Below are 24,117 nucleotides of genomic sequence, written 5' to 3'. Positions count from 1 at the left end.
TAGCTCTTATTTTTTTTTTTTTCAAGATAAACACAGACTCAGTAGGATGTGAACTTGGTAGCAGGCCATCTTGCTACCATAAGGAGCAGGGCTGTCTCACAAGAAAAGGCAGAGGTGAAAGATGGAATGACATCAAGTCCTGAAGGCGTCATGTAAGCCTTGGAGCAAAACTCCTAGAGCCATCTTACCTCTCTGACCGTCTCAGTTATGAGAATCAATAAGTTCTCCTTCTTCCTTTGCTTAAGTGAATTTGAATTGGGTTTTCTTACAACCAAGAAAGTCCTATGTAAGCACAGTGGACATCTGTTGTTTTATAGAGCTAGAAAAACGGTAACCCTGTCTCCCCTCCTGCCCCACTCCCCTCTTTTTTGACTCTGATCCTTAGGTAACTCTCCTCAAGTAGTTTGAATGGGAATGGTGATCCTTCCCATTGGTCAAAGGTGAACACTTTACTGAAGTAGGCATATCTTCCCTTTTTTTTTTTTTTTTTTTTTGTGCTGCACCTTGTGGCTTGCGGGATCATAGTTCCCCGACCAGGTATTGAACCCGTGCCCCCTGCAGTGGAAGCGCAGAGTCTTAAACCACTGGACCACAAGGTAAGTCCCCAAAGTAGGCGTATCTTAGTCTGACCTCTTTGATACAGGGATAGGTATATGATCCAGTTGGGCTAATCAAAACCCTTTCCCTGGAATCCCTTAACTTGCTACCAGAGAGACCAGGTTTGACTCCCCCAGTAGACTCTGAGTTATGTTCCTGGGGGCTGCTGGTGGCCATGTGGCCAGATGGGACTCGAAGGCCATCAAAGAGCACACAAGAGGCACAGACAAGATAAGGTAAGAGAGAGAATCCTAGCAATACCTAGTTTCAGTTCTCAGGACCAGATATATCCCTATCCCACTGGAGTTACAGATACAATAGCAAATACACTCTCCTTTTCTACCTAGGTTAGTTTTCCATCACTGACAGCCTAAAGAATTCTAATACAACATATGGCAATAAGTCCCAATATGGGGACTTCCCTGGCAGTCCAGTGGTTAAGACTCCATGTTCCCAATGCAGGGGGCACGGGTTCGATTCCTGATCGGGGAACTAAGATCCCACATGCCACATGGTGTGGCCAAAAAAAAAAAAAAAAAAAATCTCAATATGTCCCTTAAGAAATATATGGCTATAATCTGTTGAGATGAAATACTGGTTTGAAGGCCTGTACCAACCCTTCCAGGAAGGGTCATGAGCTGAAGCTGCTCCCAGTAACAACAGTGTGAGCCTACCTGAGTGGCCTTCCATTTTGGAAACACTCTCTGTAACTCACTAAGCTGCTCTTATGTGGACCAGGCCTAAATGGTTTGGCAGCAGCTAAGAAATACACTAACAACTTCAGTAAGCTGGTAATTCTTGGGCCTCAGGGCAATTACCATGTTCAGTTACTGCAGTGGGTGGTGTTTTTAACATGTGTTGAGCTGTATCAATGAAGGCCTGAAACAGTTCTCCACGTCCCAGAAGGTAAAAGTCTTTAATGATCTGCAGAAAGAATTTCAATTTACAATTCAGTAGTCCAGCAGAGCTTTTCACTATCCTAAGGGGATTACACATATAATTTCCAATTTCATCAGTTTGAGCCCAACCTACAAAAGGTTGTAGGCTTTTGGCATTTTAAAGGGGCATACTTAGTAATGGCAGGATGACTGGTGTGTCTTTGATATCACTTATTCAATGAAAACACAATAATGCCAGAAGAAAGTAAACAGCTGAAGCTTTGTACTATAATAAACCTGTAGCATTAGATGGAGTTTGCCCACTTGGAAGAGGACATAAGGAGCCACTCTGGAAGTCTGGGGACAGGCAACCAGTACTCTCAGGAGAGGACAGAGAATAAAGTCATTGTCCACCAGCATCATTTTAAGACTTAAAAGAACAGCTAAGCTATTACCTTCAGCTGACCCAGTAAATCTGACTCTTCCACCATCAGCTTCCAGAGATGCTGTGAAACGAACCAATAAAACAGGGTCAATTGAGGACACAGGGTGGGAAGGGGAAGCTGGGACAAAGTGAGAGAGCAGCACTGACATATATACACTACCAAATGTAAAATGGATGGCTAGTGGGAAGCTGCTGCATAGCCCAGGGAGATCAGCTCGATGCTTTGTGACCACCTAGAGGGGTGGGATAGGGAGGGTGGGAGGGAGGCTCAAAAGGGGGGCAGATATGGGGATATATGTATACATATAGCTGATTCACTTTGTTGTACAGCAGAAAGTAACACAACATTGTAAAGCAATTATACTCCAGTAAAGATGTGGGGGGAAAAAAAACAGGGTCAAAGTTTCATTACAATGAAAACTCCTATAAAGAATGGTTTTGTACAAATCCAGCAAGGTATTGGAAAAAAGAATATATATCATGACCACAATGGGTTAATCCCAGGAATAAAAATTTAACAGTTAAAAAAAAATATGAGATGGAAATATTCTGGAATTAGATAGCAGTAATGGTTGAACAACATCGTGAACATACTAAAACCCACTGAATTGTACCTATTTTTAAATGGCTCAAATGTTTAACTTTGTTGTGTGAATTTTATCTCAATAAAAGTTTTAATATGAATATAATTCACTACATTAAAGATTAAAAAAGAAAAAACATGATCACCTCAATGGATGCAGAAAAAGCATCTGATAAAACTCAATATCTGTTCATGATTTTAGAAAGAAAGCAAACAGGGAATAGAAGGAAATTTCTTTATTCTGATAAAGGGTATATACCAGAACCCCACTGCAAACAACCTATTTGATGGTGAAACATTAGAAAAAATTCCTTTAAAGTCATCCAACATTGTACTAAAGACTTGCCAATATAGAAAAAAAAACTGAAAAGGAAGAAACAAAACTGTTATTATTGACAGATAATATCACTCACTACCTGCACAGAAAGTCCAAGAGAACTGACATATAGATTATCAGAACTAGTAAGAGAATTTGGCAAGCTTGATGACTGAGATACAAAAAATCAACTACATAGCCGTTACCAGCATCAAAGGATCCTGACTAGGATTTGCCTGGTGAAGTGATCAATGTTGATTCAGGATTCCTGGAATCTCCACGCTGGTGCTCATCCCCTTTGCCCTCTCTCACTGGAACTGATACAGATTAGGAACTGGCCTTTGGCCCTTCTCTAATACACAATACTAGACAAAACAGCTGACATCCCCAGGAGAATATAAGCACACAGGTCAAAATAATTAGACATGGGAAGAGTAAAAGAAATACAACAGACTAGGTAACACATACCATCTGAAGCAGAAGTTTTAGAACTGACTGAGTGGCTAGCATAGTGAGATATCCCCTGTAAGACTGAGGTTTCCCATACCCCAGCTGTTCAGAGTACTGCCTGTTACTGGCGCTTTTGGCTGAAGAGAGCTACCTTGCCCATGGTTCCCTCCTGAGGAATCAATTTCTAACAGATGCAGAGGTACAATGGCCTAACCCTCTAACCTCAATTTGGGGCATCTCTGAAGGGCCATTCTAGCTTCAGAGCTCTGCAAAAGATGGCCAAGTCTTCTGCTGCAACCACATCACCATTTATTTCCCCTCTCTACTCAATCCTGCTTCCCTCACTTCTTGCCAAATCTCAGTCACAAAATCTGTTTCGTGGGGAAATCTGACCTTTGACACAGACCAAAAATTTTAAATACTCTTTACAAATATGCTTAAAGAGGTAAGTGTAAAAGCAATATAAATATACAAAAATAAATCATTAAAAAGAACCAAGATGCTGGATCAATTGAATATCCATATGCAAAAAATTAAAACTTGATCTATACCTTGCACCACGTACAAAAATTAATTCAAAATGATCATAACCCTAAATGTAAAACTAAAACCTGTAAGTTTTCTAAAAGAAAACAGAGGAGAAAAATTTTTGTGACTTTGGGTTACACAAAGGTTTCTCAGACACAACACCAAAAGCATAAGCCACACACGAAAAAGAAATAGATAAAACTGGACTTAATCAAAATTAACAACTTCTACTCTTTGAAAGACACTGTTAAGAGAATGAAAAGACATGTCATAGACAGGAAGAAAATATTTGTAAGTCACATATCTGATAAAGGACTTACATTCAGAATACATAAACAACTCTCAAAACTTAACAGTAAGAAAATAAAACAAAAACAAGAAAAAATGGACAAAAGTTTTGGACACTTCACCAAAGAAGATACATGGATGGCAAACAAGTATATGAAAAAAATGTCAACATCATTAGTCATTAGTGGAATGCAAATTAAAACTACAATGGGGGAATAATCCAAATGTCTATCAACAGATGATGGGATAACACATTGGTATGAACAATGGGATACTACTCATCAGTAAAAAAGACTAAATTATCGATACATGCAACATGGATTAATCTCAGTTATGCTGAGTAAAAGAATACCTAGGAATAAATTTAACCAAGGAAGTGAAAAATCTGTACAACAAAAACAACAAGTCTTTGTTGAAAGAAATTGAAGACAGCACAAATGGAAAGACATTCCATTTTCATGGACCAGAAGAATTATATTGCTTAAAAGTGTATACTATTCAAAGCTATCTATAGATTCAACACAAACCCTGTAAAAATTCTTATCAAAATTCCAAAGGCATTCTTCACAAAAATAGAAAAAGACAATCCTAAAATTTGTGTGGAACCAAAAAAGACTCCAAACAGCCAAAGCAATCCTGAGAAAAAATAACAAAGCTTGTGGTATCACACTTCCTGACTTCAACTATACTACAAAGCTAAAGTAATTAAAACAGTATGGGACTTTGGGACAAGACGGCAGAGTAGAAGGGCCTGAGCTCACATCCTCTCATGAAAACACCAAAATCACAACTAACTGCTGAACAACCATTGACAAAAAAGTACTGGAACCTACCAAAAAGATATTCTACTTCCAAAGACAAAGAGGAAGCCACGATGAGACGGTAGGAGGGGTGCATCTGTGATACAATCAAATCCCATACCCACTGGGTGGGTGACCCACAAACTGGAAAATGATTATATTGCAGAAGTTCTCCCACAGGAGTGAGAGTTCTGAGCCCCACATCAGGCTCCACAGTCTGAGGGTCTGGCATCAGAGGAGGAGCCTCCAGAGCATTTGGCTTTGAAGGCCAGTGGGACTTAATCACAGGAACTCCACAGGACTGGGAGAAACAAACACCACTCCTGGTGGGTGCACACAAGGTCTCGTGTACCAGGACCTAGGGAAAAAGCAATGACTTCATAGGAGCCTGGGCCAGACCTACCTGCTGGTCTTCGAGAGTCTCCTGGGGAGGCAGAGGGCAGCTGTGGCTCACTGTGGGGACAAGGACATGGTGGCAGAGGTACTGGCTACTCATTGATGGGAGCTGTCCTGGAGGCTACCATTTTGATGCCAAGACCTCACCCCACCCAACAGCCTGAAAGCTACAGTGCAGGCATGCCTCAGGCCAAAAACCAACAGGGCAGGAACACAGCCCCACCCATAAGCAGACAGGCTGCTCTAAAGTCTTCCTGAGCCCACAGCCACCTCTAAACACACCCCTTGATCCAGCCCTGCCCACCAGAGGGACAAGACCCAGCTCCACCCACCAGTGGACAGGCACAAGTCCCTCTCACCAGGAAGCCTGCACAAGCCTCTTAGACCAGCCTCATCCACCAGGGGGCAGACACCAGAAGCAAGAGGAACTATAATCCTGCAGCCTGTGGGACTGCAAACACAGAAATTTAGATATAATGAGGTGGCAGAGGAATATGTTCCAGATGAAGGAACAAGATAAAACCCCAGAAGAACAACTGTGTGAAGTGGAGATAGGCAATTTACCTGAAAAAGAATTAGGAGTAACGATAGTAAAGATGATCCATGATCTTGGACAAAAAATGGAGGCACAGACTGAGAAGATACAAGAAATGTTTAACAAAGGGCTAGAAAATTTAAAGAACAGACAAACAAAGATGAACAATAACTGAAATGAAAAATACACTAGAAGGAATCAATAGCAGAATAAATAAGGCAGAAGAACGGATAAGTGAGCTGGCAGACAAAATGGTGGAAATCACTGCCACAGAACTGAATAAAGAAAAAAGAATGAAAGCAAATGATAGTTTAAGAGACCTCTGGGACATTAAATGCACCATCATTTGCATTATAGGGGTCCCAGAAGAAGAGAGAGAGTAGGGCCTCAGAAACTATTTGAAGAGATAATAACTGAAAACTTCCTGAACATGGGAATAGAAACAGTCATCCAAGTCCAGGAAGCACAGAGAGTCCCTTACAGGATAAACCCAAGGAGGAACACACCAAGACACATATTAATAAAAATGACAAAATTAAAGACAGAAGATATTAAAATCAACAAGGGAAAAGCAACAAATAACATACAAGGGAATCCCCATAAGCTTATAGCTTAATTTTTATCAGAAATTCTGCAGGCCAGAAGAGAGTGGCATGATATATTTAAAGTGATGAAAGGGAAAAACCTACACCCAAGAATACTCTACCCAGCAATGCTCTCATTCAGATTCAACAGAGAAATAAAAAGTTTTACAGACAAGCAAAAGCTAAGAGAATTTTGCACCACCAACCAACTTTACAACAAATGCTAGATGAACTTCTCTAGGTGGAAAAGAAAAGCACACAACTGGGAACAAGAAAATCACAAATGGTAAAGCTCACCAGTAAAGGCAAACATACAGTAAAGGTAGAAATCATCCATACACAAATATGATATCAAAACCAGCAATCGCTGGGCTTCCCTGGTGGCGCAGTGGTTAAGAATCCGCCTGCCAATGCAGGGGACACGGGTTGGAGCCCTGGCCCAGGAAGATCCCACATGCCGTGGAACAACTAAGCCCGTGCGCCACAACTACTGAGCCTGCACTCTAGAGCCCGCAAGCCACAACTACTGAAGCCCATGCTCCACAACAAGAGAAATCACAATGAGAAGCCTGCGCACGACAACAAAGAGTAGCCCCCACTCACCACAACTAGAGAAAGCCCATGCACAGCAATGAAGACGCAATGCAGCCAAAAATAAATAAATAAATTTATTTAAAAATCCTCCAGCAATTGTGAGAAGAGCAGAGTACAAATGCAGGATACTGGAAATGCACTTGAAATTAAGAGACTAGCAACTTAAAACAATCTTGGATATATAATAGACTGCTATATCAAACCTCATGGTAACTGCAAACCAAAAATCTACAATAGATATACACACAAAAAGGAAAAAAGAATGCAAACACAACACTAAAGATAGTCATCAAATCACAAGAGAAGGGAACAAAAGAGGAAGGGAAGAAGAAAGACCTTCAAAAGCAATCTCCAAACAATTAACAAAATGGCAATAAGGACATACATATCAATAACTACCTTAAATGTAAATGGATTAAATGCTCCAACCAAAAGACACAGACTTGCTGAATGGATACAAAAACAAGATCTATATCATGCTGTCTACAAGAGACCCACTTCAGATCTAGGGACACAGACTGAAAGTGAGGGGATGGAAAAAGATATTCCATGCAAATGAAAATCAAAAGAAAGCTGGAGTAGCAATACTCATATCAGACAAAATAGACTTTAAAATAAAGACTGTTATAAAGAGACAAAGAATGACACTACATGATGATCAAGGTATCAATCCAAGAAGAAGATGTACCAATTATATATGCACCCAACATAGGACCACTTCAATATATAAGGCAAATGCTAACAGTCATAAAAGGAGAAATCAATAGTAACACAACAGTGGGGGACTTAACACCCCACTTACATCAATGGGCAGATCATCCAGACAGACAATTAATAAGGAAACACAAGCTTTAAATGACACATTAGACCAGATGGACTTAATTGATATTTATAGAGCATTCCATCTGAAAGCAGCAGAATACACATTCTTCTCAAGTGCACACAGAACATTCTCCAGCATAGATCACAAGCTGAGCCATAAAGCAACCCTTGATAAATTTAAGAAAACTGAAATCATATAAAGCATCTTTTCCGACCACAATGCTATGAGATTAGAAATCAACTACAAGAAAAAAACTGTAAAAAACACAAACACAAGGGGCTTCCCTGGTGGCGCAGTGGTTGAGAGTCCATCTGCCGATGCAGGGGACACGGGTTCGTGCCCCGGTCCGGGAAGATCCCACATGCCGTGGAGCAGCTAGGCCCGTGAGCCATGGCTGCTGAGCCTGCGCGTCCGGAGCCTGTGCTCCGCAACGGGAGAGGCCACAACAGTGGAGAGGCCCGCGTACCGCAAAAAAAAAAAACCAAAAACAAAACACAAACACGTGGAGGCTAAACAATATACTATTAAACAGCCAATGGATCACTGAAGAAATCAAAGAGGAAATTGAAAAATTCTTAGAGACAAATGAAGATGAAAACACGATGATTCAAAATCTAAGGGAGAGACGGCTTAAAGATGGCGGAAGAGTAAGACGCGGAGATCTCCTTCCTCCTCACAGAGACATCAGAAATACATCTACACGTGGAACTTCTCCTATAGAACACCCACCGAACGCTGGCAGAAGACCTCAGACCTCCAAAAAGGCAAGAAACTCCCCACATATCTGGGTAGGGCAAAAGAAAAAAGAATAAACAGGGACAAAAGAATAGGGACGGGACCTACGCCAGTGGGAGGGAGCCGTGAAGGAGGAAAGACTCCCACACACTAGAGGCCCCTTCGCGGGCGGAGACTGCGGGTGCCGGAGGGGGAAGCTCCGGAGCCGCGGAGGACAGCTCAGCCACAGGGGTGCGGAGGGCAAAGCGGAGAGATTCCCGCAGAGGAGAGGTGCCGACCGGCACTCACCAGCCCAAGAGGCTTGTCTGCTCGCCCGCCGGGGCGGGCGGGGCCGGGAGCTGAGGCTTGGGCTTCAGTCGGATCCCAGGGAAAGGTCTGGAGTTGGCAGAGTGAAGACAGCTTGAAGGGGGCTGGTGCGCCACGGCTAGCCGGGAGGGAGTTCGGGAGAAGTCTGGAGCTGCCGAAGAGGCAAGAGACCTTTTCCTCCCTCTTTGCTGCCTGGGCGCGAGGAGAGGGGATTAAGTGCGCTGCTTAAAGGAGCCCCAGAAGCGGGCGCGGAGCTGCCGAAGAGACAAGAGACCTTTTCTTGCCTCTTTGCTTCCTCGGGTGTGAGGTGAGGGGATTAAGAGCACCGCGTAGAGGAACTCCAGAAACGGGCGCGAGCCGCGGCTGTCGGCACGGACAGTAGAGACGGGTGTCGGACGCTAAGGTTGCTGCTGCCACCACCAAGAGGCCTGTGTGTGAGCACAGGTCACTCTCCACACCGGCCCTCCCGGGAGCCCGTGCAGTCCGCCACTGCCGGGGTCCCGGGATCCAGGGACAGCTTCCCCGGGAGAACGCACAGCGCGCCTTGGGCCTGTACAGCGTCACGTCGGCCTCTGCCGCCGCGGACTCGCCCCGCACCCGTGCCACTCCCTCCCCCCAGCCTGAGTGAGCTGGAGCCCCCGAATCAGCTGCTCCTTTAACCCTGTCCTGTCTGAGCAAAGGGCAGAGGCCCTCGGACAACCTACACGCAGAGGCGGGACCAAGTCCAAAGCTGAACCCCAGGAGTTGTGCGAACAGAGAGGAGAGGGGGAGGTCTCTCCCAGCAGCCTCAGAAGCGGCGGATTAAAGCTCCACAATCAACTTTAAGTGCCCTGCATCTGTTGAAAACCTGAATAGACAACGAATCATCCCAAGTTGAGGAGGTGGAATTTGGGAGCAAGATATACTATTATTTCCCCCTTTTTTTTCTTTTTGTGAGTGTGTATATGTGTGCTGCTGTGTGAGATTTTGTCTGTATAGCTTTGCTTTCACCATTTGTCCTAGGGTTAGACCGACCCATTTTTCTGTTTTTTTTTTTTTAAAGGAAATTTTTCTTCTTAATAATTATTTTTTATTTTAATAACTATACTTTATACTACTCTGTCTTCTCCCTTTCTTTCTTCCTTTCTTCCTTCCTTTCTTCCCTCCTTTCTTCCTTCCTTCCCCCCTTCTTTCCTCCCTTCCTCTCTTCCTTCCTCCCTTTCTTCCTCTGCACCTTCCTTCCTTCCTTCCTTCCTTCATTTCTTCCTTCCTTTCTTCCTTCCTTCCCTCCCTCCCTCCTTCCTTCCTTTTCTTTCCTTTCTATTTATTCTACCTTCTTTTTGAGCCGTGTGGATTAAAGGTTCTTGGCGCCCCAGCCAGGCACCAGGGCGGTGTCCCTGAGGTGGGAGAACCAACCTCAGGACACTGGTCCACAAGAGACCTCCCAGCTCCACATAATATCAGACGGCGAAAATCTCCCAGAGATCTCCATCTCAACACCAAGACCCAGCTTCACTCAAGGACCAGCAAAGAACAGTGCTGGACACCCTATCCCCAACAAAGAGCAAGACAGGTCTACAGCCCCATCCATTAGCAGAGAGGCTGCCTAAAATCATAATAAGGTTACCAACATCCCCAAACACACCACCAGACGAGGACCTGCCCACCAGAAAGACAAGATCCAGCCTCATCCACCAGAACAGAGGCACTAGTCCACCCAACCAGGGAATCTACTCAACCCACTGAACCAACCTTAGCCACTGGGGACAGCCACCAAAAACAACAGGAACTACGGACCTGCAGCGTGCAAAAAGGAGACCCCAAACACAGTAAGATAAGCGAAATGAGAAGACAGAAAAACACACAACAGATGAAGGAGCAAGATAAAAACACACCAGACCTAACAGATGAAGAGGTAATAGCCAATCTACCTGAAAGAGAATTTAGAATAATGATGGTGAAGATGATGCAAAATCTTGGAAGTAGAATAGACAATTTGCAAGAAACAGTTAACAGGGACCTAGAAGAAATAAAGAGGAAGCAAGAAACGATGAGCAACACAATAAATGAAATGAAAAATACTCTAGATGGGATCAATAGCAGAATAACTGAGGCAGAAGGACGGATAAGCGTCCTGGAAGATAAAATAGTGGAAATAACTACTGCAGAGCAGAAGAAAGAAAAAAGAATGAAAAGAACTGAGGACAGTCTCAGAGACCTCTGGGACAACATTAAACGCACCAACATTCGAATCATAGGGGTCCCAGAAGAAGAAGAGAAAAAGAAAGGGACTGAGAAAATATTTGAAGAGATTATAGTTGAAAACTTCCCTAATATAGGAAAGGAAATAGTCAATCAAGTCCAGGAAGCACAGAGAGTTCCATACAGGATAAACCCAAAGAGAAACACGCCAAGACACATAATAATCAAACTGTCAAAAATTAAATACAAAGAAAACATATTAAAAGCAGCAAGGGAAAAACAACAAGTAACACACAAGGGAATCCCCATAAGATTAACATCTGATCTCTCAGCAGAAACTCTACAAGCCAGAAGGGAGTGGCAGGACATATTTAAAGTGATGAAGGAGAAAAACCTACAACCAAGATTACTCTACCCAGCAAGGATCTCATTCAGATTTGATGGAGAAATTAAAACCTTTACAGACAAGCAAAAGCTGAGAGAGTTCAGCACCACCAAACCAGCTCTACAACAAATCCTAAAGGAACTTCTCTAGGCAAGAAACACAAGAGAAGGAAAAGACCTACAAGAACAACCCAAAACAATTAAGTAAATGGTAATAGGAACATACATATCGATAATTACCTTAAATGTAAATGGATTAAATGCTCCCACCAAAAGACACAGACTGGCTGAATGGATACAAAAACAAGACCCATATATATGCTGTCTACAAGAGACCCACTTCAGACCTAGGGACACATACAGACTGAAAGTAAGGGGATGGAAAAAGATATTCCATGCAAATGGAAATCAGAAGAAAGCTGGAGTAGCAATTCTCATATCAGACAAAATAGACTTTAAAATAAAGACTATTACAAGAGACAAAGAAGGACACTACATAATGATCAAGGGATCGATCCATGAAGAAGATATAACAATTGTAAATATTTATGCACCCAACATAGGAGCACCTCAATACATAAGGCAAATACTAACAGCCTTAAAAGGGGAAATCGACAGTAACACAATTATAGTAGGGGACTTTAACACCCCACTTTCACCAATGGACAGATCATCCAAAATGAAAATAAATAAGGAAACACAAGCTTTAAATGATACATTACACAAGATGGACATTCCATCCAAAAACAACAGAATACACATTTTTCTCAAGTGCTCATGGAACATTCTCCAGGATTGATCATATATTGGGTCACAAATCTAGCCTTGGCAAATTTAAGAAAATTGAAATCGTATCAAGTATCTTTTCCGACCACAACGCTATGAGACTAGATATCAATTACAGGAAAAGATCTGTAAAAAATACAAACACATGGAGGCTAAACAATACACTACTTAATAACGAAGTGATCACTGAAGAAATCAAAGAGGAAATCAAAAAATACTTAGAAACAAATGACAATGGAGACACAACGACCCAAAACCTATGGGATACAGCAAAAGCAGTTCTAAGAGGCAAGTTTATAGCAATACAATCATACCTTAAGAAACAGGAAACATCTCGAATAAACAACCTAACTTTGCACTTAAAGCAATTAGAGAAAGAAGAACAAAAAAACCCCAAATTTAGCAGAAGGAAAGAAATCATAAAGATCAGATCAGAAATAAATGAAAAAGAAGTGAAGGAAACAATAGCAAAGATCAATAAAACTAAAAGCTGGTTCTTTGAGAAGATAAATAAAATTGATAAACCATTAGCCAGACTCATCAAGAATAAAAGGGAGAAGACTCGAATCAACAGAATTAGAAATGAAAAAGGCGATGTAACAACTGACACTGCAGAAATACAAAAGATTATTAGAGATTACTACAAGCAACTGTATGCCAATAAAATGGATAACCTGGAAGAAATGGACAAATTCTTAGAAATGCACAACCTGCCGAGACTGAACCAGGAAGAAATAGAAAATTTGAACAGACCAATCACAAGCACTGAAATTGAAACTGTGATTAAAAATCTTCCTGCAAACAAAAGCCCAGGACCAGATGGCTTTACAGGCGAATTCTATCAAACATTTAGAGAAGAGCTAACACCTATCCTTCTCAAACTCTTCCAACAGATAGCAGAGGGAGGAACACTCCCAAACTCATTCTATGAGGCCAACATCACCCTGATACCAAAACCAGACAAAGACGTCACAAAGAAAGAAAACTACAGGCCAATATCACTGATGAACATAGATGCAAAAATCCTCAACAAAATATTAGCAAGCAGAATCCAACAGCACATTAAAAGGATCATACACCATGATCAAGTGGGGTTTATCCCAGGAATGCAAGGATTCTTCAATATACGCAAATCAATCAACGTGATACACCGTATCAACAAACTGAAGGAGAAAAACCATATGATCATCTCAATAGATGCAGAGAAAGCTTTTGACAAAATTCAACACTCATTTATGATAAAAACCTTGCAGAAAGTAGGCATACAGGGAACTTTCCTCAACATAATAAAGGCCATGTATGACAAACCCACAGCTAGCATCATTCTCAATGGTGAAAAACTGAAACCATTTCCACTAAGATCAGGAACAAGACAAGGTTGCCCACTCTCACCACTCTTATTCAACATAGTTTTGGAAGTTCTAGCCACAGCAATCAGAGAAGAAAAAGAAATAAAAGGAATCCAAATCGGAAAAGAAGAAGTAAAGCTGTCACTGTTTGCAGATGACATGATACTATACATAGAGAATCCTAAGGATGCTACCAGAAAACTACTAGAGCTAATCAATGAATTTGGTAAAGTTGCAGGATACAAAATTAATGCACAGAAATCTCTGGCATTCTTATACACTAATGATGAAAAATCTGAGAGTGAAATTAAGAAAACACTCCCATTTACCATTGCAACAAAAAGAATAAAATATCTAGGAATAAACCTACCTAAGGAGACAAAAGACTTGTATGCAGAAAACTATAAGACACTGATGAAAGAAATTAAAGATGATACAAATAGGTGGAGAAATATACCATGTTCTTGGATTGGAAGAATCAACATTGTGAAAATGACTATACTACCCAAAGCAATCTACCGATTCAATGCAATCCCTATCAAATTACCACTGGCATTTTTTACAGAACTAGAACAAAAAATTTCACAATTTGTATGGAAACACAAAAGACCCCGAATAGCCAAAGCAATCTTGAGAACGAGAAATGGAGCTGGAGGAATTAGGCTCCCTGACTTCAGACTCTACTACAAGGCTACAGTAATCAAGACAATATGGTACTGGCACAAAAACAGAAATATAGATCAGTGGAACAGGATAGAGAGCCCAGAGATAAACCCACACACATATGGTCACCTTGTCTTTGATAAAGGAGGGAAGGATATACAGTGGAGAAAAGACAGCCTCTTCAATAAGTGGTGCTGGGAAAACTGGACAGCTACATGTAAAAGTATGAAATTAGAACAATCCCTAACACCACACACAAAAATAAACTCAAAATGGGTTAAAGACCTAAATGTAAGGCCAGACACTATCAAACTCTTAGAGGAAAACATAGGCAGAACACTATACGACATAAATCACAGCAAGATCCTTTTTGACCCATCTCCTAGAGAAATGGAAATAAAAACACAAATAAACAAATGGGACCTAATGAAACTTAAAAGCTTTTGCACAGCAAAGGATACCATAAACAAGACCAAAAGACAACCCACAGAATGGGAGAAAATATTTGCAAATGAAGCAACTGACAAAGGATTAATTTCCAAAATTTATAAGCAACTCATGCAGCTCAATAACAAAAAAACAAACAACCCAATCCAAAAATGGGCAGAAGAACTAAATAGACATTTCTCCAAAGATATACAGATTGCTAACAAACACATGAAAGAATGCTCAACCTCATTAATCATTAGAGAAATGCAAATCAAAACTACAATGAGATATCCTCTCACACCAGTCAGATTGGCCATCATAAAAAACTCTAGAAACAATAAATGCTGGAGAGGGTGTGGAGAAAAGGGAACCCTCTTGCACTGCTGGTGGGAATGTAAATTGATACAGCCGCTATGGAGAACTGTATGGAGGTTCCTTAAAAAACTACAAAGAGAACTACCATACGACCCAGCAATCCCACTACTGGGCATATACCCTGAGAAAACCATAATTCAGAAAGACTCATGTACCAAAATGTTCATTGCAGCTCTATTTACGATAGCCAGGACATGGAAGCAACCTAAGTGTCCATCAACAGATGAATGGATAAAGAAGATGTGGCACATATATACAATGGAATATTACTCAGCCATAAAAAGAAATGAAACTGAGTTATTTATAATGAGGTGGATGGACCTGGAGTCTGTCATACAGAGTGAAGTAAGTCAGAAGGAGAAAAACAAATACCGTATGCTAACACATATACATGGACTCTAAGGGAAAAAAATGTCATGAAGAGATTAGTGGTAGGACGGGAAAAAAAAAAAAAATCTAAGGGACACTGCAAAAGCAGTTCTAAGAGGGAAGTTTACAGCAATACGCTTTTACCTGAGGAAACAAGAAAAATCTCAAATAAACAACTAGAGAAAGAAGAACAAGCAAAATACAAAGTTAGCAGAAAAAATCATAAAGATCAGAGAAGAAATAAATGAAACAGAGGCGAAGAAAACATTGCAACTAAAAGCTGGTTCTTTGAAAAGATAAACAGAATTGATAAACCTTTAGCCAGATTCATCAAGAAAAAGAGGGAGGGACTTCCCTAGCGGTCCAATGATTAACACTTCGCCTCCCAATGCAAGGTGTGCGGATACAATCACTGGTTGGGGAGCTAAGATCCCACATGCCTCGTGGCAAAAAAACCAAAACATAAAACAGAAGCAGTATTGTAACAAATTCAATTAAGACTTTAAAAATGGTCCACATCAAAAAAAAAAAATCTTTAAACAAAAAAAAAAGGGAGAGGGCTCAAATCAATAAAATTAGAAATGAAAAAGGAGAAGTTACAACAGACATCACAGAAATACAAAGGATCATAAGAGACTACGACAAGCAGTGATATGCCAATAAAATGGACAACCTAGAAGAAACGGATAAATTCTTAGAAAGGTACAAGCTTCCAAGACTGAACCAGGAAATAGAAAATATGAACAGACCAATCACAAGTACTGAAATTGAAACAATGATTTTTAAACAAACAAAAGTCCAGGACCAGATGGCTTCACAGGCAAATTCTATCAAACATTTAGAGACGAGCTTACACCTATCCTTCCCAAACTAATTCAAAAATTTGCAGAGGAAGGAATACTCCCAAGCTCATTCTATGAGGCCACCATCACCCTGATACCAAAAGAGACAAAGATACCAAGACCAGACAAAAATACTGCAAAAAAAGAAAGTTACAGGCCAATATCACTGATGAACATACACAAAAATCCTCAGCAAAATACTAGCAAACCAGGACTTCCCTGGTGGCGCAGTGGTTAAGAATCTGCCTGCCAATGAAGGGGACACAGGTTCGAGCCCTGGTCCGGGAAGATCCCACATGCCATGGAGCAACTAAGCCCGTGCGCCACAACTACTGAGCTTGCACTCTATAGCCCGTGAGCCAAAACTACTGAGTCCACGTGCCACAACTACTGAAGGCTGCGTGCCTAGAGCCCATGCTCCACAACGAGAAGCCACCACAATGAGAAGCCTGCGCACGGCAATGAAGAGTAGCCCCCACTCAATGCAACTAGAAAAAGCCCGTGCACAGCAACTAAGACCCAACGCAGCCAAAAAAAATACTAGCAAACCAAACCCAACAATACATTAAAAGAATCAGACACCATGATCAAGTGGGATTTATCCCAGGGATGCAAGGATTTTTTCAATATCTGCAAATCAATCAGTGTGATAAACCACATTAACAAATTGAAGAATAAAAACCATATGATCATGTCAGCAGAAGCAGAAAAAGTTTTTGACAAAATCCAACACCCATTTATGATAAAAACTCTCTGGAAAGTGGGCACGGAGGGAACCTACCTCAATATAGTAAAGGCCATATATGACAAACGTACAGCTAACATACTCAACGGTGAAAAGCTGAAAGCACGTCTTCTAAGAACAGGAACAAGACAAGGATGTCTAGTCTCGCCACTTTTACTCAACAAAGTTTTAGAAGTCCTAGGCAGGGCAATCAGAGAAGAAAAAGAAATAAAAGGAATCCAAACTGGAAAAGAAGAAGTAAAACTGTCACTGTCTGCAGATGACATGATACTATACAAAGAAAATCGTAAAGATGCTACCAGAAAACTACTAGAGCTCATCAATGAATGGAGACACAAAAAGACCCCAACAGGCAAAGTAATCCTGAGAAAGAAAAATGGAGCTGGAGGAATCAGGCTCCCTAACTTCAGACTCTACTATAAAGCTACATTAATTAAAACAGTATGGTACTGGCACAAAGACAGACTTATAGATCAATGGAACAGGATAGAAAGCCCAGAGATAAACCCACGCACCTATGGTCAACTAATCTACGACAAAGGAGGCAAGAATATACAATGAAGAAAAGACAGTCTCTTCAATAAGTGGTGCTGGGAAAACTGGACAGCTACATGTAAAAGAACGAAGTTAGGGCTTCCGTGGTGGCGCTTGCGGCTTCCCTGGTGGTGCAGTGGTTGAGAGTCCTCTTGCTGATGCAGAGGACACGGGTTCGTGCCCTGGTCTGGGAAGATCCCATATGCTGCGGAGCGGCTAGGCCCGTGAGCCATGGCCGCTGAGCCTGCACGTCCAGAGCCTGTGCTCTGCAATGGGAGAGGCCACAACAGTGAGAGGCCTGCGTACCACAAAAAAAAAAAAAAAAAAAAAAAAAAAAAAAGAGTAGCCCCCATTCACCACAACTAGAAAGGCTTGCACACAGCAGCAAAGACCCAATCCAGCCAAAAAAAAAAAAAAGAAGAATGAAGTTAGAACATTCTCTAACACCATACACAAAAATAAGCTCAAAATGCATTAAAGACCTAAATGTAAGACCAGATACTATAAAACTCTTAGAGGAAAACATAGGCAGAACACTCTATGACATAACTCACAGCAATATCTTTTTGGACCCCACCTTCTAGAGTAATTTTTTAAAAAGGTAGCTAATTAAACTTAAAAGCTTTTGCACAGCAAAGGAAACCATAAACCAAATGAAAAGACAATCCACAGAATAGGAGAAAATATTTGCAAATGAAGCTACTGACAAGGGATTAATCTCCAAAATATACAAGCAGCTCATGCAGCTCAATATCAGAAAAACAAACAACCCAATCAAAAAATGGGCAGAAGATTTAAATAGACATTTCTCCAAAGAAGACATACAGATGGCCAAAAAGCACATGAAAAGATGCTCAACATTGCTAATTATTAGAGAAATGCAAATCAAAACTACAATGAGGTATCACCTCACACCAGTCAGAATGGCCATCATCAAAAAGTCTACAAACAATAAATGCTAGAGAGGTTGTGGAGAAAAGGGAACCCTCCTACACTGTTGGTGGGAATGTAAATTGGTATAGCCACTATGGAGAACAGTATGGAGGTTCCTTAAAAACTGAAAATAGAGCTTCCATAAGATCCAGCAATCCCATCCGAAGAAAGCCATACTTTGAAAAGATACATGCACCCCAATGTTCACAGCAACATTATTTACAATAGCCAAGACATGGAAGCAACATAAATGTCCATCTACAGATGAATGATTAAAGAAGATGTGGTCCATATATACAATGCAGTATTACTCAGCCATAAAAAGAGAATGAAATAATGCCTTTTGCAGCAACATGGATGGACCTAGAGATTATCATACTAAGTGAAGTAAGACAGAGAAAGACAAATATCATATGATATCAATTATATGTGGCATCTAAAAAAATGATACAAAAGAACTTACTTATAAAACAGAAATAGACTCACAGACTTAGAAAACAAACTTATGGTTACCGAAGGGGAAAGGTGGGGGGTAGGGATAAATTAGGAGGTTGAGATTAACATATACACAATACTACATATAAAATAGATAATCAACAAGGACCTACTATATAGCACAGGGAACTTTACTCAGTAATCTGTAATAACCTATATGGGAGAAAAATCTGAAAAAGAACAGATGTATGTATATGTATAACTAAATCACTCTGCTGTATATCTGAAACTGACACCAACATTGTAAATCAAATATACTCCAATATAAAAAAATAAAACAGTATGGAACTGGCAGGAAAAGACATAGAGCAATGGAACAGAAAACTTAGAATCAAAGCCCCACTTATATAGTTAATTAATATCTGACAAGGGAGCCAAGAACACCCAAGGGCAAAGGATAGTCTCTTTTCAACAAATGGTGCTGGGAAAACTGGATAAGCACATACAGAAAAATGAAATTGGACCCCTATGTCACACCATGCACAAATATTAACTTGAAATAGATCAAAGACATAAACATAAGACCTGATAGCAGAAAAACTCCTAGAAGAAGTTCTTTTTTTTTTTTTTTTTGTGGTATGCGGGCCTCTCACTGTTGTGGCCTCTCCCGTTGTGGAGCACAGGCTCCGGATGTGCAGGCTCAGTGGCCATGGCTCATGGGCCCAGCCGCTCCACGGCATGTGGGATCTTCCCGGACCAGGACACAAACCTGTGTCCCCTGCATCGGCAGGCGGATTCTCAACCACTGTGCCACCAGGGAAGCCCGGAAGAAGTTCTTTAACATTGGTCTTGGCGGGACTTCCCTGGTGGTCCAGTGGTTAAGACTCCACACTCCCAATGCAGGGGGCCCGGGTTCAATCCCTGGTTGGGGAACTAGATCTGGCATGCTGCAACTAAGAGCCCACATGCTGCAACTAAAAAAAGATCCTGCATGCTGCAACTAAGACCTGGCACAGCCAAATAAATAAATAAATAAATATTAAAAAATAGAAAACAGTGGTCTTGGCAATGATTTTTTTTGGATGTGACACCAAAAACACAAACAACAAAAGAAAAAGAAAACACAAAGTGGGACTACATCAAACTTAAAAGCTTCTGCACAGCAAAAGAAACAATCGACAAAATGAAAAGGCAACCTACAGAATGGAGAAAATATATGCAAATCATATATTTGATAAAGGGTTAAAATCCAAAACATAGAAAGAACTCATTCAACTCAATAAAAACAACCAAAACCCCCAAACAATCCTGTTGAAAAATGGGCAGAGGTACTAAATAGACTTTTCTCCAAGGAAGACATCCAAATGGCCAACAGGAACATGAAAAGATGCTCAACATCACCAACTATCAGGGAAATGCAAATCAAAACCACAATGAGATATCACCTCACACCTGTTACAGTGGCTGTCTTTTTTTTTTTTTTTAAATTTTTTGGCCACGGTGCACAGCACGTGGGATCTTAGTTCTCTGACCAGGAATTGAACCCGTGTCCCCTGCAGTGGAAGCATGGTGTCTTGACCACTGGACCACAAGGGAAGTCCCAAATAAATCTAGATGAAATGGGTAAGTTCCTTGAAAAGTAGAAAATACCAAAAGTGCTACAAGAAGAAATAAGTGTCTTAAATAGATTAATAGGTTTTAAATATACTGAATCAGTGAAGATTTCCTCTCCAAAAAAAACTTAACACATAATTTTTCAGGTTCGTTCAATCAAACTTTCAGTAAAAATTCTTGTCTTACATTAACTGTTCTAAAAAACAGGAAAACAGTGATAGACACCAAGCTCATTTTATGAGGCTTATATAATCTTTGTTCCACAACCACATAAGAACAATACAGGAAGAGAAAAGTATAGTCTATTTCGCTAGTAAATGTAGATGCAAAAATTCCAAACACTGTTTTGGCTAACTAAATCCAACAGTACATTAAAAAATAAAACATCATGCTCAAGTATGGTTTATCTCAGGAAGATTCAACATCTGAAAATCTAAACAGGAATTTACCTTATGAATAGACTGAAGGAGAAAAAGATCTCAGAGCAAAAAACTGCACCTTAATTGATATAGAATAAGCAATGATAAAATTCAACATCTATTTATTATAAAAACTCACAGCAAACTAGGAAGAGAAGGTAATTTTTTTAAACTTGATAAACTCATGTGCCAAAGCCTACAGCAAACACTAAAGTAATAGAGAAACTTTAGATTTATTATCTTTAAGAGCCAACAAATCAAGGATGCCCATTATCACCTCTATTGTTTAACATAGCTTATATCAACTATCAACCCAGCTGTTGAATGCCGTACTAGAGATCCTAGTTAAGGCTATAAGAAAAAAAAGAAGCAAAAGTTGAAAAGTTGGAAGGAAAATTGTAAAACTTTCAATAATTGCAAATGATATGATCATTAGTGAGGAAAATCAATAGAATTAACAGACAAACCATTAAAACTAAAAAAAAAAAAAAAAGACTTCAATAAGTTGCCAGGTATAAGATTAACCTACAAAAATTAATACAATTTTTCTATATAAGTAGTAACCAACTAAAGATAAAATTAACAAAAAAACTATTACGTATCTAGTAATTAATTTTAAAAATCTTTTTGTTGAGGTACTAAAATACATACAGAAAAGTGCACCAACTGTAAGTTTACAGCTTGAAGAATTCTCACAAAATGAACACACCTGTATAACCAGCATCCTGAAAGGCCCACCCATGTCCTTTCCACCTACCAAAGGCAAATGCCATCCTGACATCTAACACCAGATTAGCGCTGCTTGTTTTTAAACCTTATATAAACAGATTCATATGGTATGTATACATTTTTTAAAAATGAAAAAGGAGAGAAAGAGATCCAAAAGGGGGTGAGTATGATATGTATTTGCAAGACACTGTCCCCTTTTCCTCCCTGGTACACTCTCTTTTATTACTTTAAACTGTTATTATTGTTACAATTATAGATGTCAAAGTATTAGCTTCCAAGAGTCTGAGCTTCAATTCTTTGTCTATCATTTTTACAAACTGGAAATATAATTTTGAGCAACATATGCATTTCAAAATTTCACAAGGAAACAATTTTGAAATTCTATGTTATTCATTTAATAAAATTTTACTTTCTTCCATTAACTATATTTCCCAAAGAGTTACCACAAAAATGATAACAGAAGAGAAATCAAGTCAATAAGATGAAAGGGAGTGAAGGCACCAGCCCCCTAGACAACAGCTGCCTTGGATATGGATGGAGAGGCAGTGTCTTGAAAGTCTGAACGGACAGAAATATGTATTTTGGGTAGTTTAGATATTTACTTTCCCATAAGGAATCAAATCAACTGATACTTCAAGGTCACCTCAAGATCTAATATTCTATGTCTACATCACAGCTCTGTCTCCAGTGCCTTGGAATTTTTGAGATAGTGACCAGAAAAGGAAATCATATTCATGATAGATTACTGTGCTTCCAACATGAGTATATCTGACGCTAATCTTAGCAATTCTAGACACTGACCCTAGTGCCCCTGTGCTTCAAAATCACCTGCAGAGGTTTGTTGATTGGCTGGTGTAAATACAAGTACCTACCAGTACTGACTCCCTCCTGACCTATGAGTCAGAAACTCTGGAGGTAAGGATTTGGTGCAAGTGCATGTTTTCAGATTTCCCCACGTCACTCGATGCATAGCCAGAGTTGAAAACCACTAACACAGTTAACACAACTAACAAAAGATCTCATTTCACATTATCACACACCTGTGCATCAAATCTTATTATAAGCCACAGAACATATGCCCATTTGAAAAATTACTGGTCACAATTTAAGTTGGTGGATGAAGCACAATTCACTTAAAAACACTGAACTAGGAGTCAAAGACTTGTTTCTGAGCTCACCTTTGTTACTCACTATGTGACATCAGAGAAGTTAGCTTTCTGAGAATTTTTTTCATTTATAAGAATGGAAAAATATTACTTGTTCTGCCTTCCTAAGATTATCATATCCATAAATTAAAGAATACATAATAAAGCCATTCTAAAATATAAGTAAGGCACTAAATTTAGTCAGAATCAGTTGATTCCCTGAAGTCACTGCCAACTATACAGACGGACTCAAAATGCTGAGAGTCTGAAATGAAACCAAGACCTCCCTTTATTCAACTAATTAATTAACTAACTAGCTAACAATCAAACTCCTGTCAGGTGGGAAAAGGCTAAGGCAGTTCTATTATTAAAAACAGACAGAATGCTTTTATTTTCTACTTCCTGCCCTTCAACTCTCTCAATTCCCTCCAAGTTAAGTTCTAATCACATTAAGAAGAAACAAAAGTCAAGTACTCAATTTTGGGGGAACTAACCTATTTTCTTCCGAAGAAAATATACTAAGAAAGACAAACCTCAGCCACAGTACTACGTATACGATCCACCACCTGCTCAAAGTCCACCAGGCTGAAGAGGGGTTGCTGCTTGAGACGATGCAGCTCTGCAGCAAAAGTGTCCTCCTGGTTTTTCAAAATGGATCCTGCAAAACAGGAAGGCACTGTCAAAGGAAGACAGGGAACCTGCACAGGCAAGGGTTTCTCATCCCAGAGCCACAGCTATTTCACCTGCTTCTCAGGTAAGCATGTCACTCACAGCTGTGCTGAAATCTCAGAACATAAAGGTCAGTAACCACCCACTCTGCCCAGGCAGACTTTGGCAGCATCAAATAAGTCTTTGAGGATGGGGTACGGTTGGGCAAGGAGATTCCTACCTTTCCTAGTCAGGTTTACATTTTGATTCTCGAACATCTGGACAGATTCTCCAACAAACAGAATTTTTTCAGCAACCCTCACTGGAATGTAGGAGGGCAGAATCTCCACTCGCAGAGAAAACTGTTTTAGAGATGGTGCCAGCATGTTCTCTTCTTCTATCAGGCGCTGGTCAAAGAAATAATCCGTATCAGAGATGACATAGGAAGTGAGAAAGGGAAAGCAAGGAAACATCCAGCAGGTCTCCCAACCCGTGATTTGCATTTTCTAGAAGCAGGGACTTTAAATCTGAAGTTGCATAATTGTTACATTACTGGTGCTAGAGAAATGTATTCCATTTTTAGGCAGAAAGATAGCATGGTGGAAATAGCAGTGGTTTTATTAACATTAGGATTTTAGCCCTTTGCCTTGGCTACTGTGTAAAAACTTGTGCAGTAGGT

The 24,117-nt window shown here is 40.2% G+C and overlaps 1 protein-coding gene across 10 annotated transcripts in view; it reads right to left on the bottom strand.

The window, feature by feature from the left end:
* The window catches only part of TUBGCP4 (tubulin gamma complex component 4), a 56,454-nt gene that overhangs the window by 11,760 nt on the left and 20,577 nt on the right, over positions 1 to 24,117 (bottom strand). For all 10 annotated transcript variants that reach the window (XR_010839672.1, XR_010839673.1, XR_010839674.1 and 7 more), the window contains 4 exons: positions 23,680 to 23,845; positions 23,324 to 23,448; positions 1,931 to 1,981; positions 1,416 to 1,521 (listed from right to left, as the gene is read on the bottom strand). Coding sequence is in view for 5 of the 10 variants with exons in the window: in XM_059059369.2 (XP_058915352.1) it covers positions 1,416 to 1,521; positions 1,931 to 1,981; positions 23,324 to 23,448; positions 23,680 to 23,845 (448 nt within the window). In the remaining 5 variants the exon portion in view is untranslated. The remainder of the gene's footprint in view (positions 1 to 1,415; positions 1,522 to 1,930; positions 1,982 to 23,323; positions 23,449 to 23,679; positions 23,846 to 24,117) is intronic.

Source organism: Kogia breviceps, chromosome 3, assembly GCF_026419965.1.
Source record: "Kogia breviceps isolate mKogBre1 chromosome 3, mKogBre1 haplotype 1, whole genome shotgun sequence".
In the NCBI taxonomy this organism is placed as follows: domain Eukaryota; kingdom Metazoa; phylum Chordata; class Mammalia; order Artiodactyla; family Physeteridae; genus Kogia; species Kogia breviceps.
This window is presented reverse-complemented; position numbering and strand designations above follow the sequence as displayed.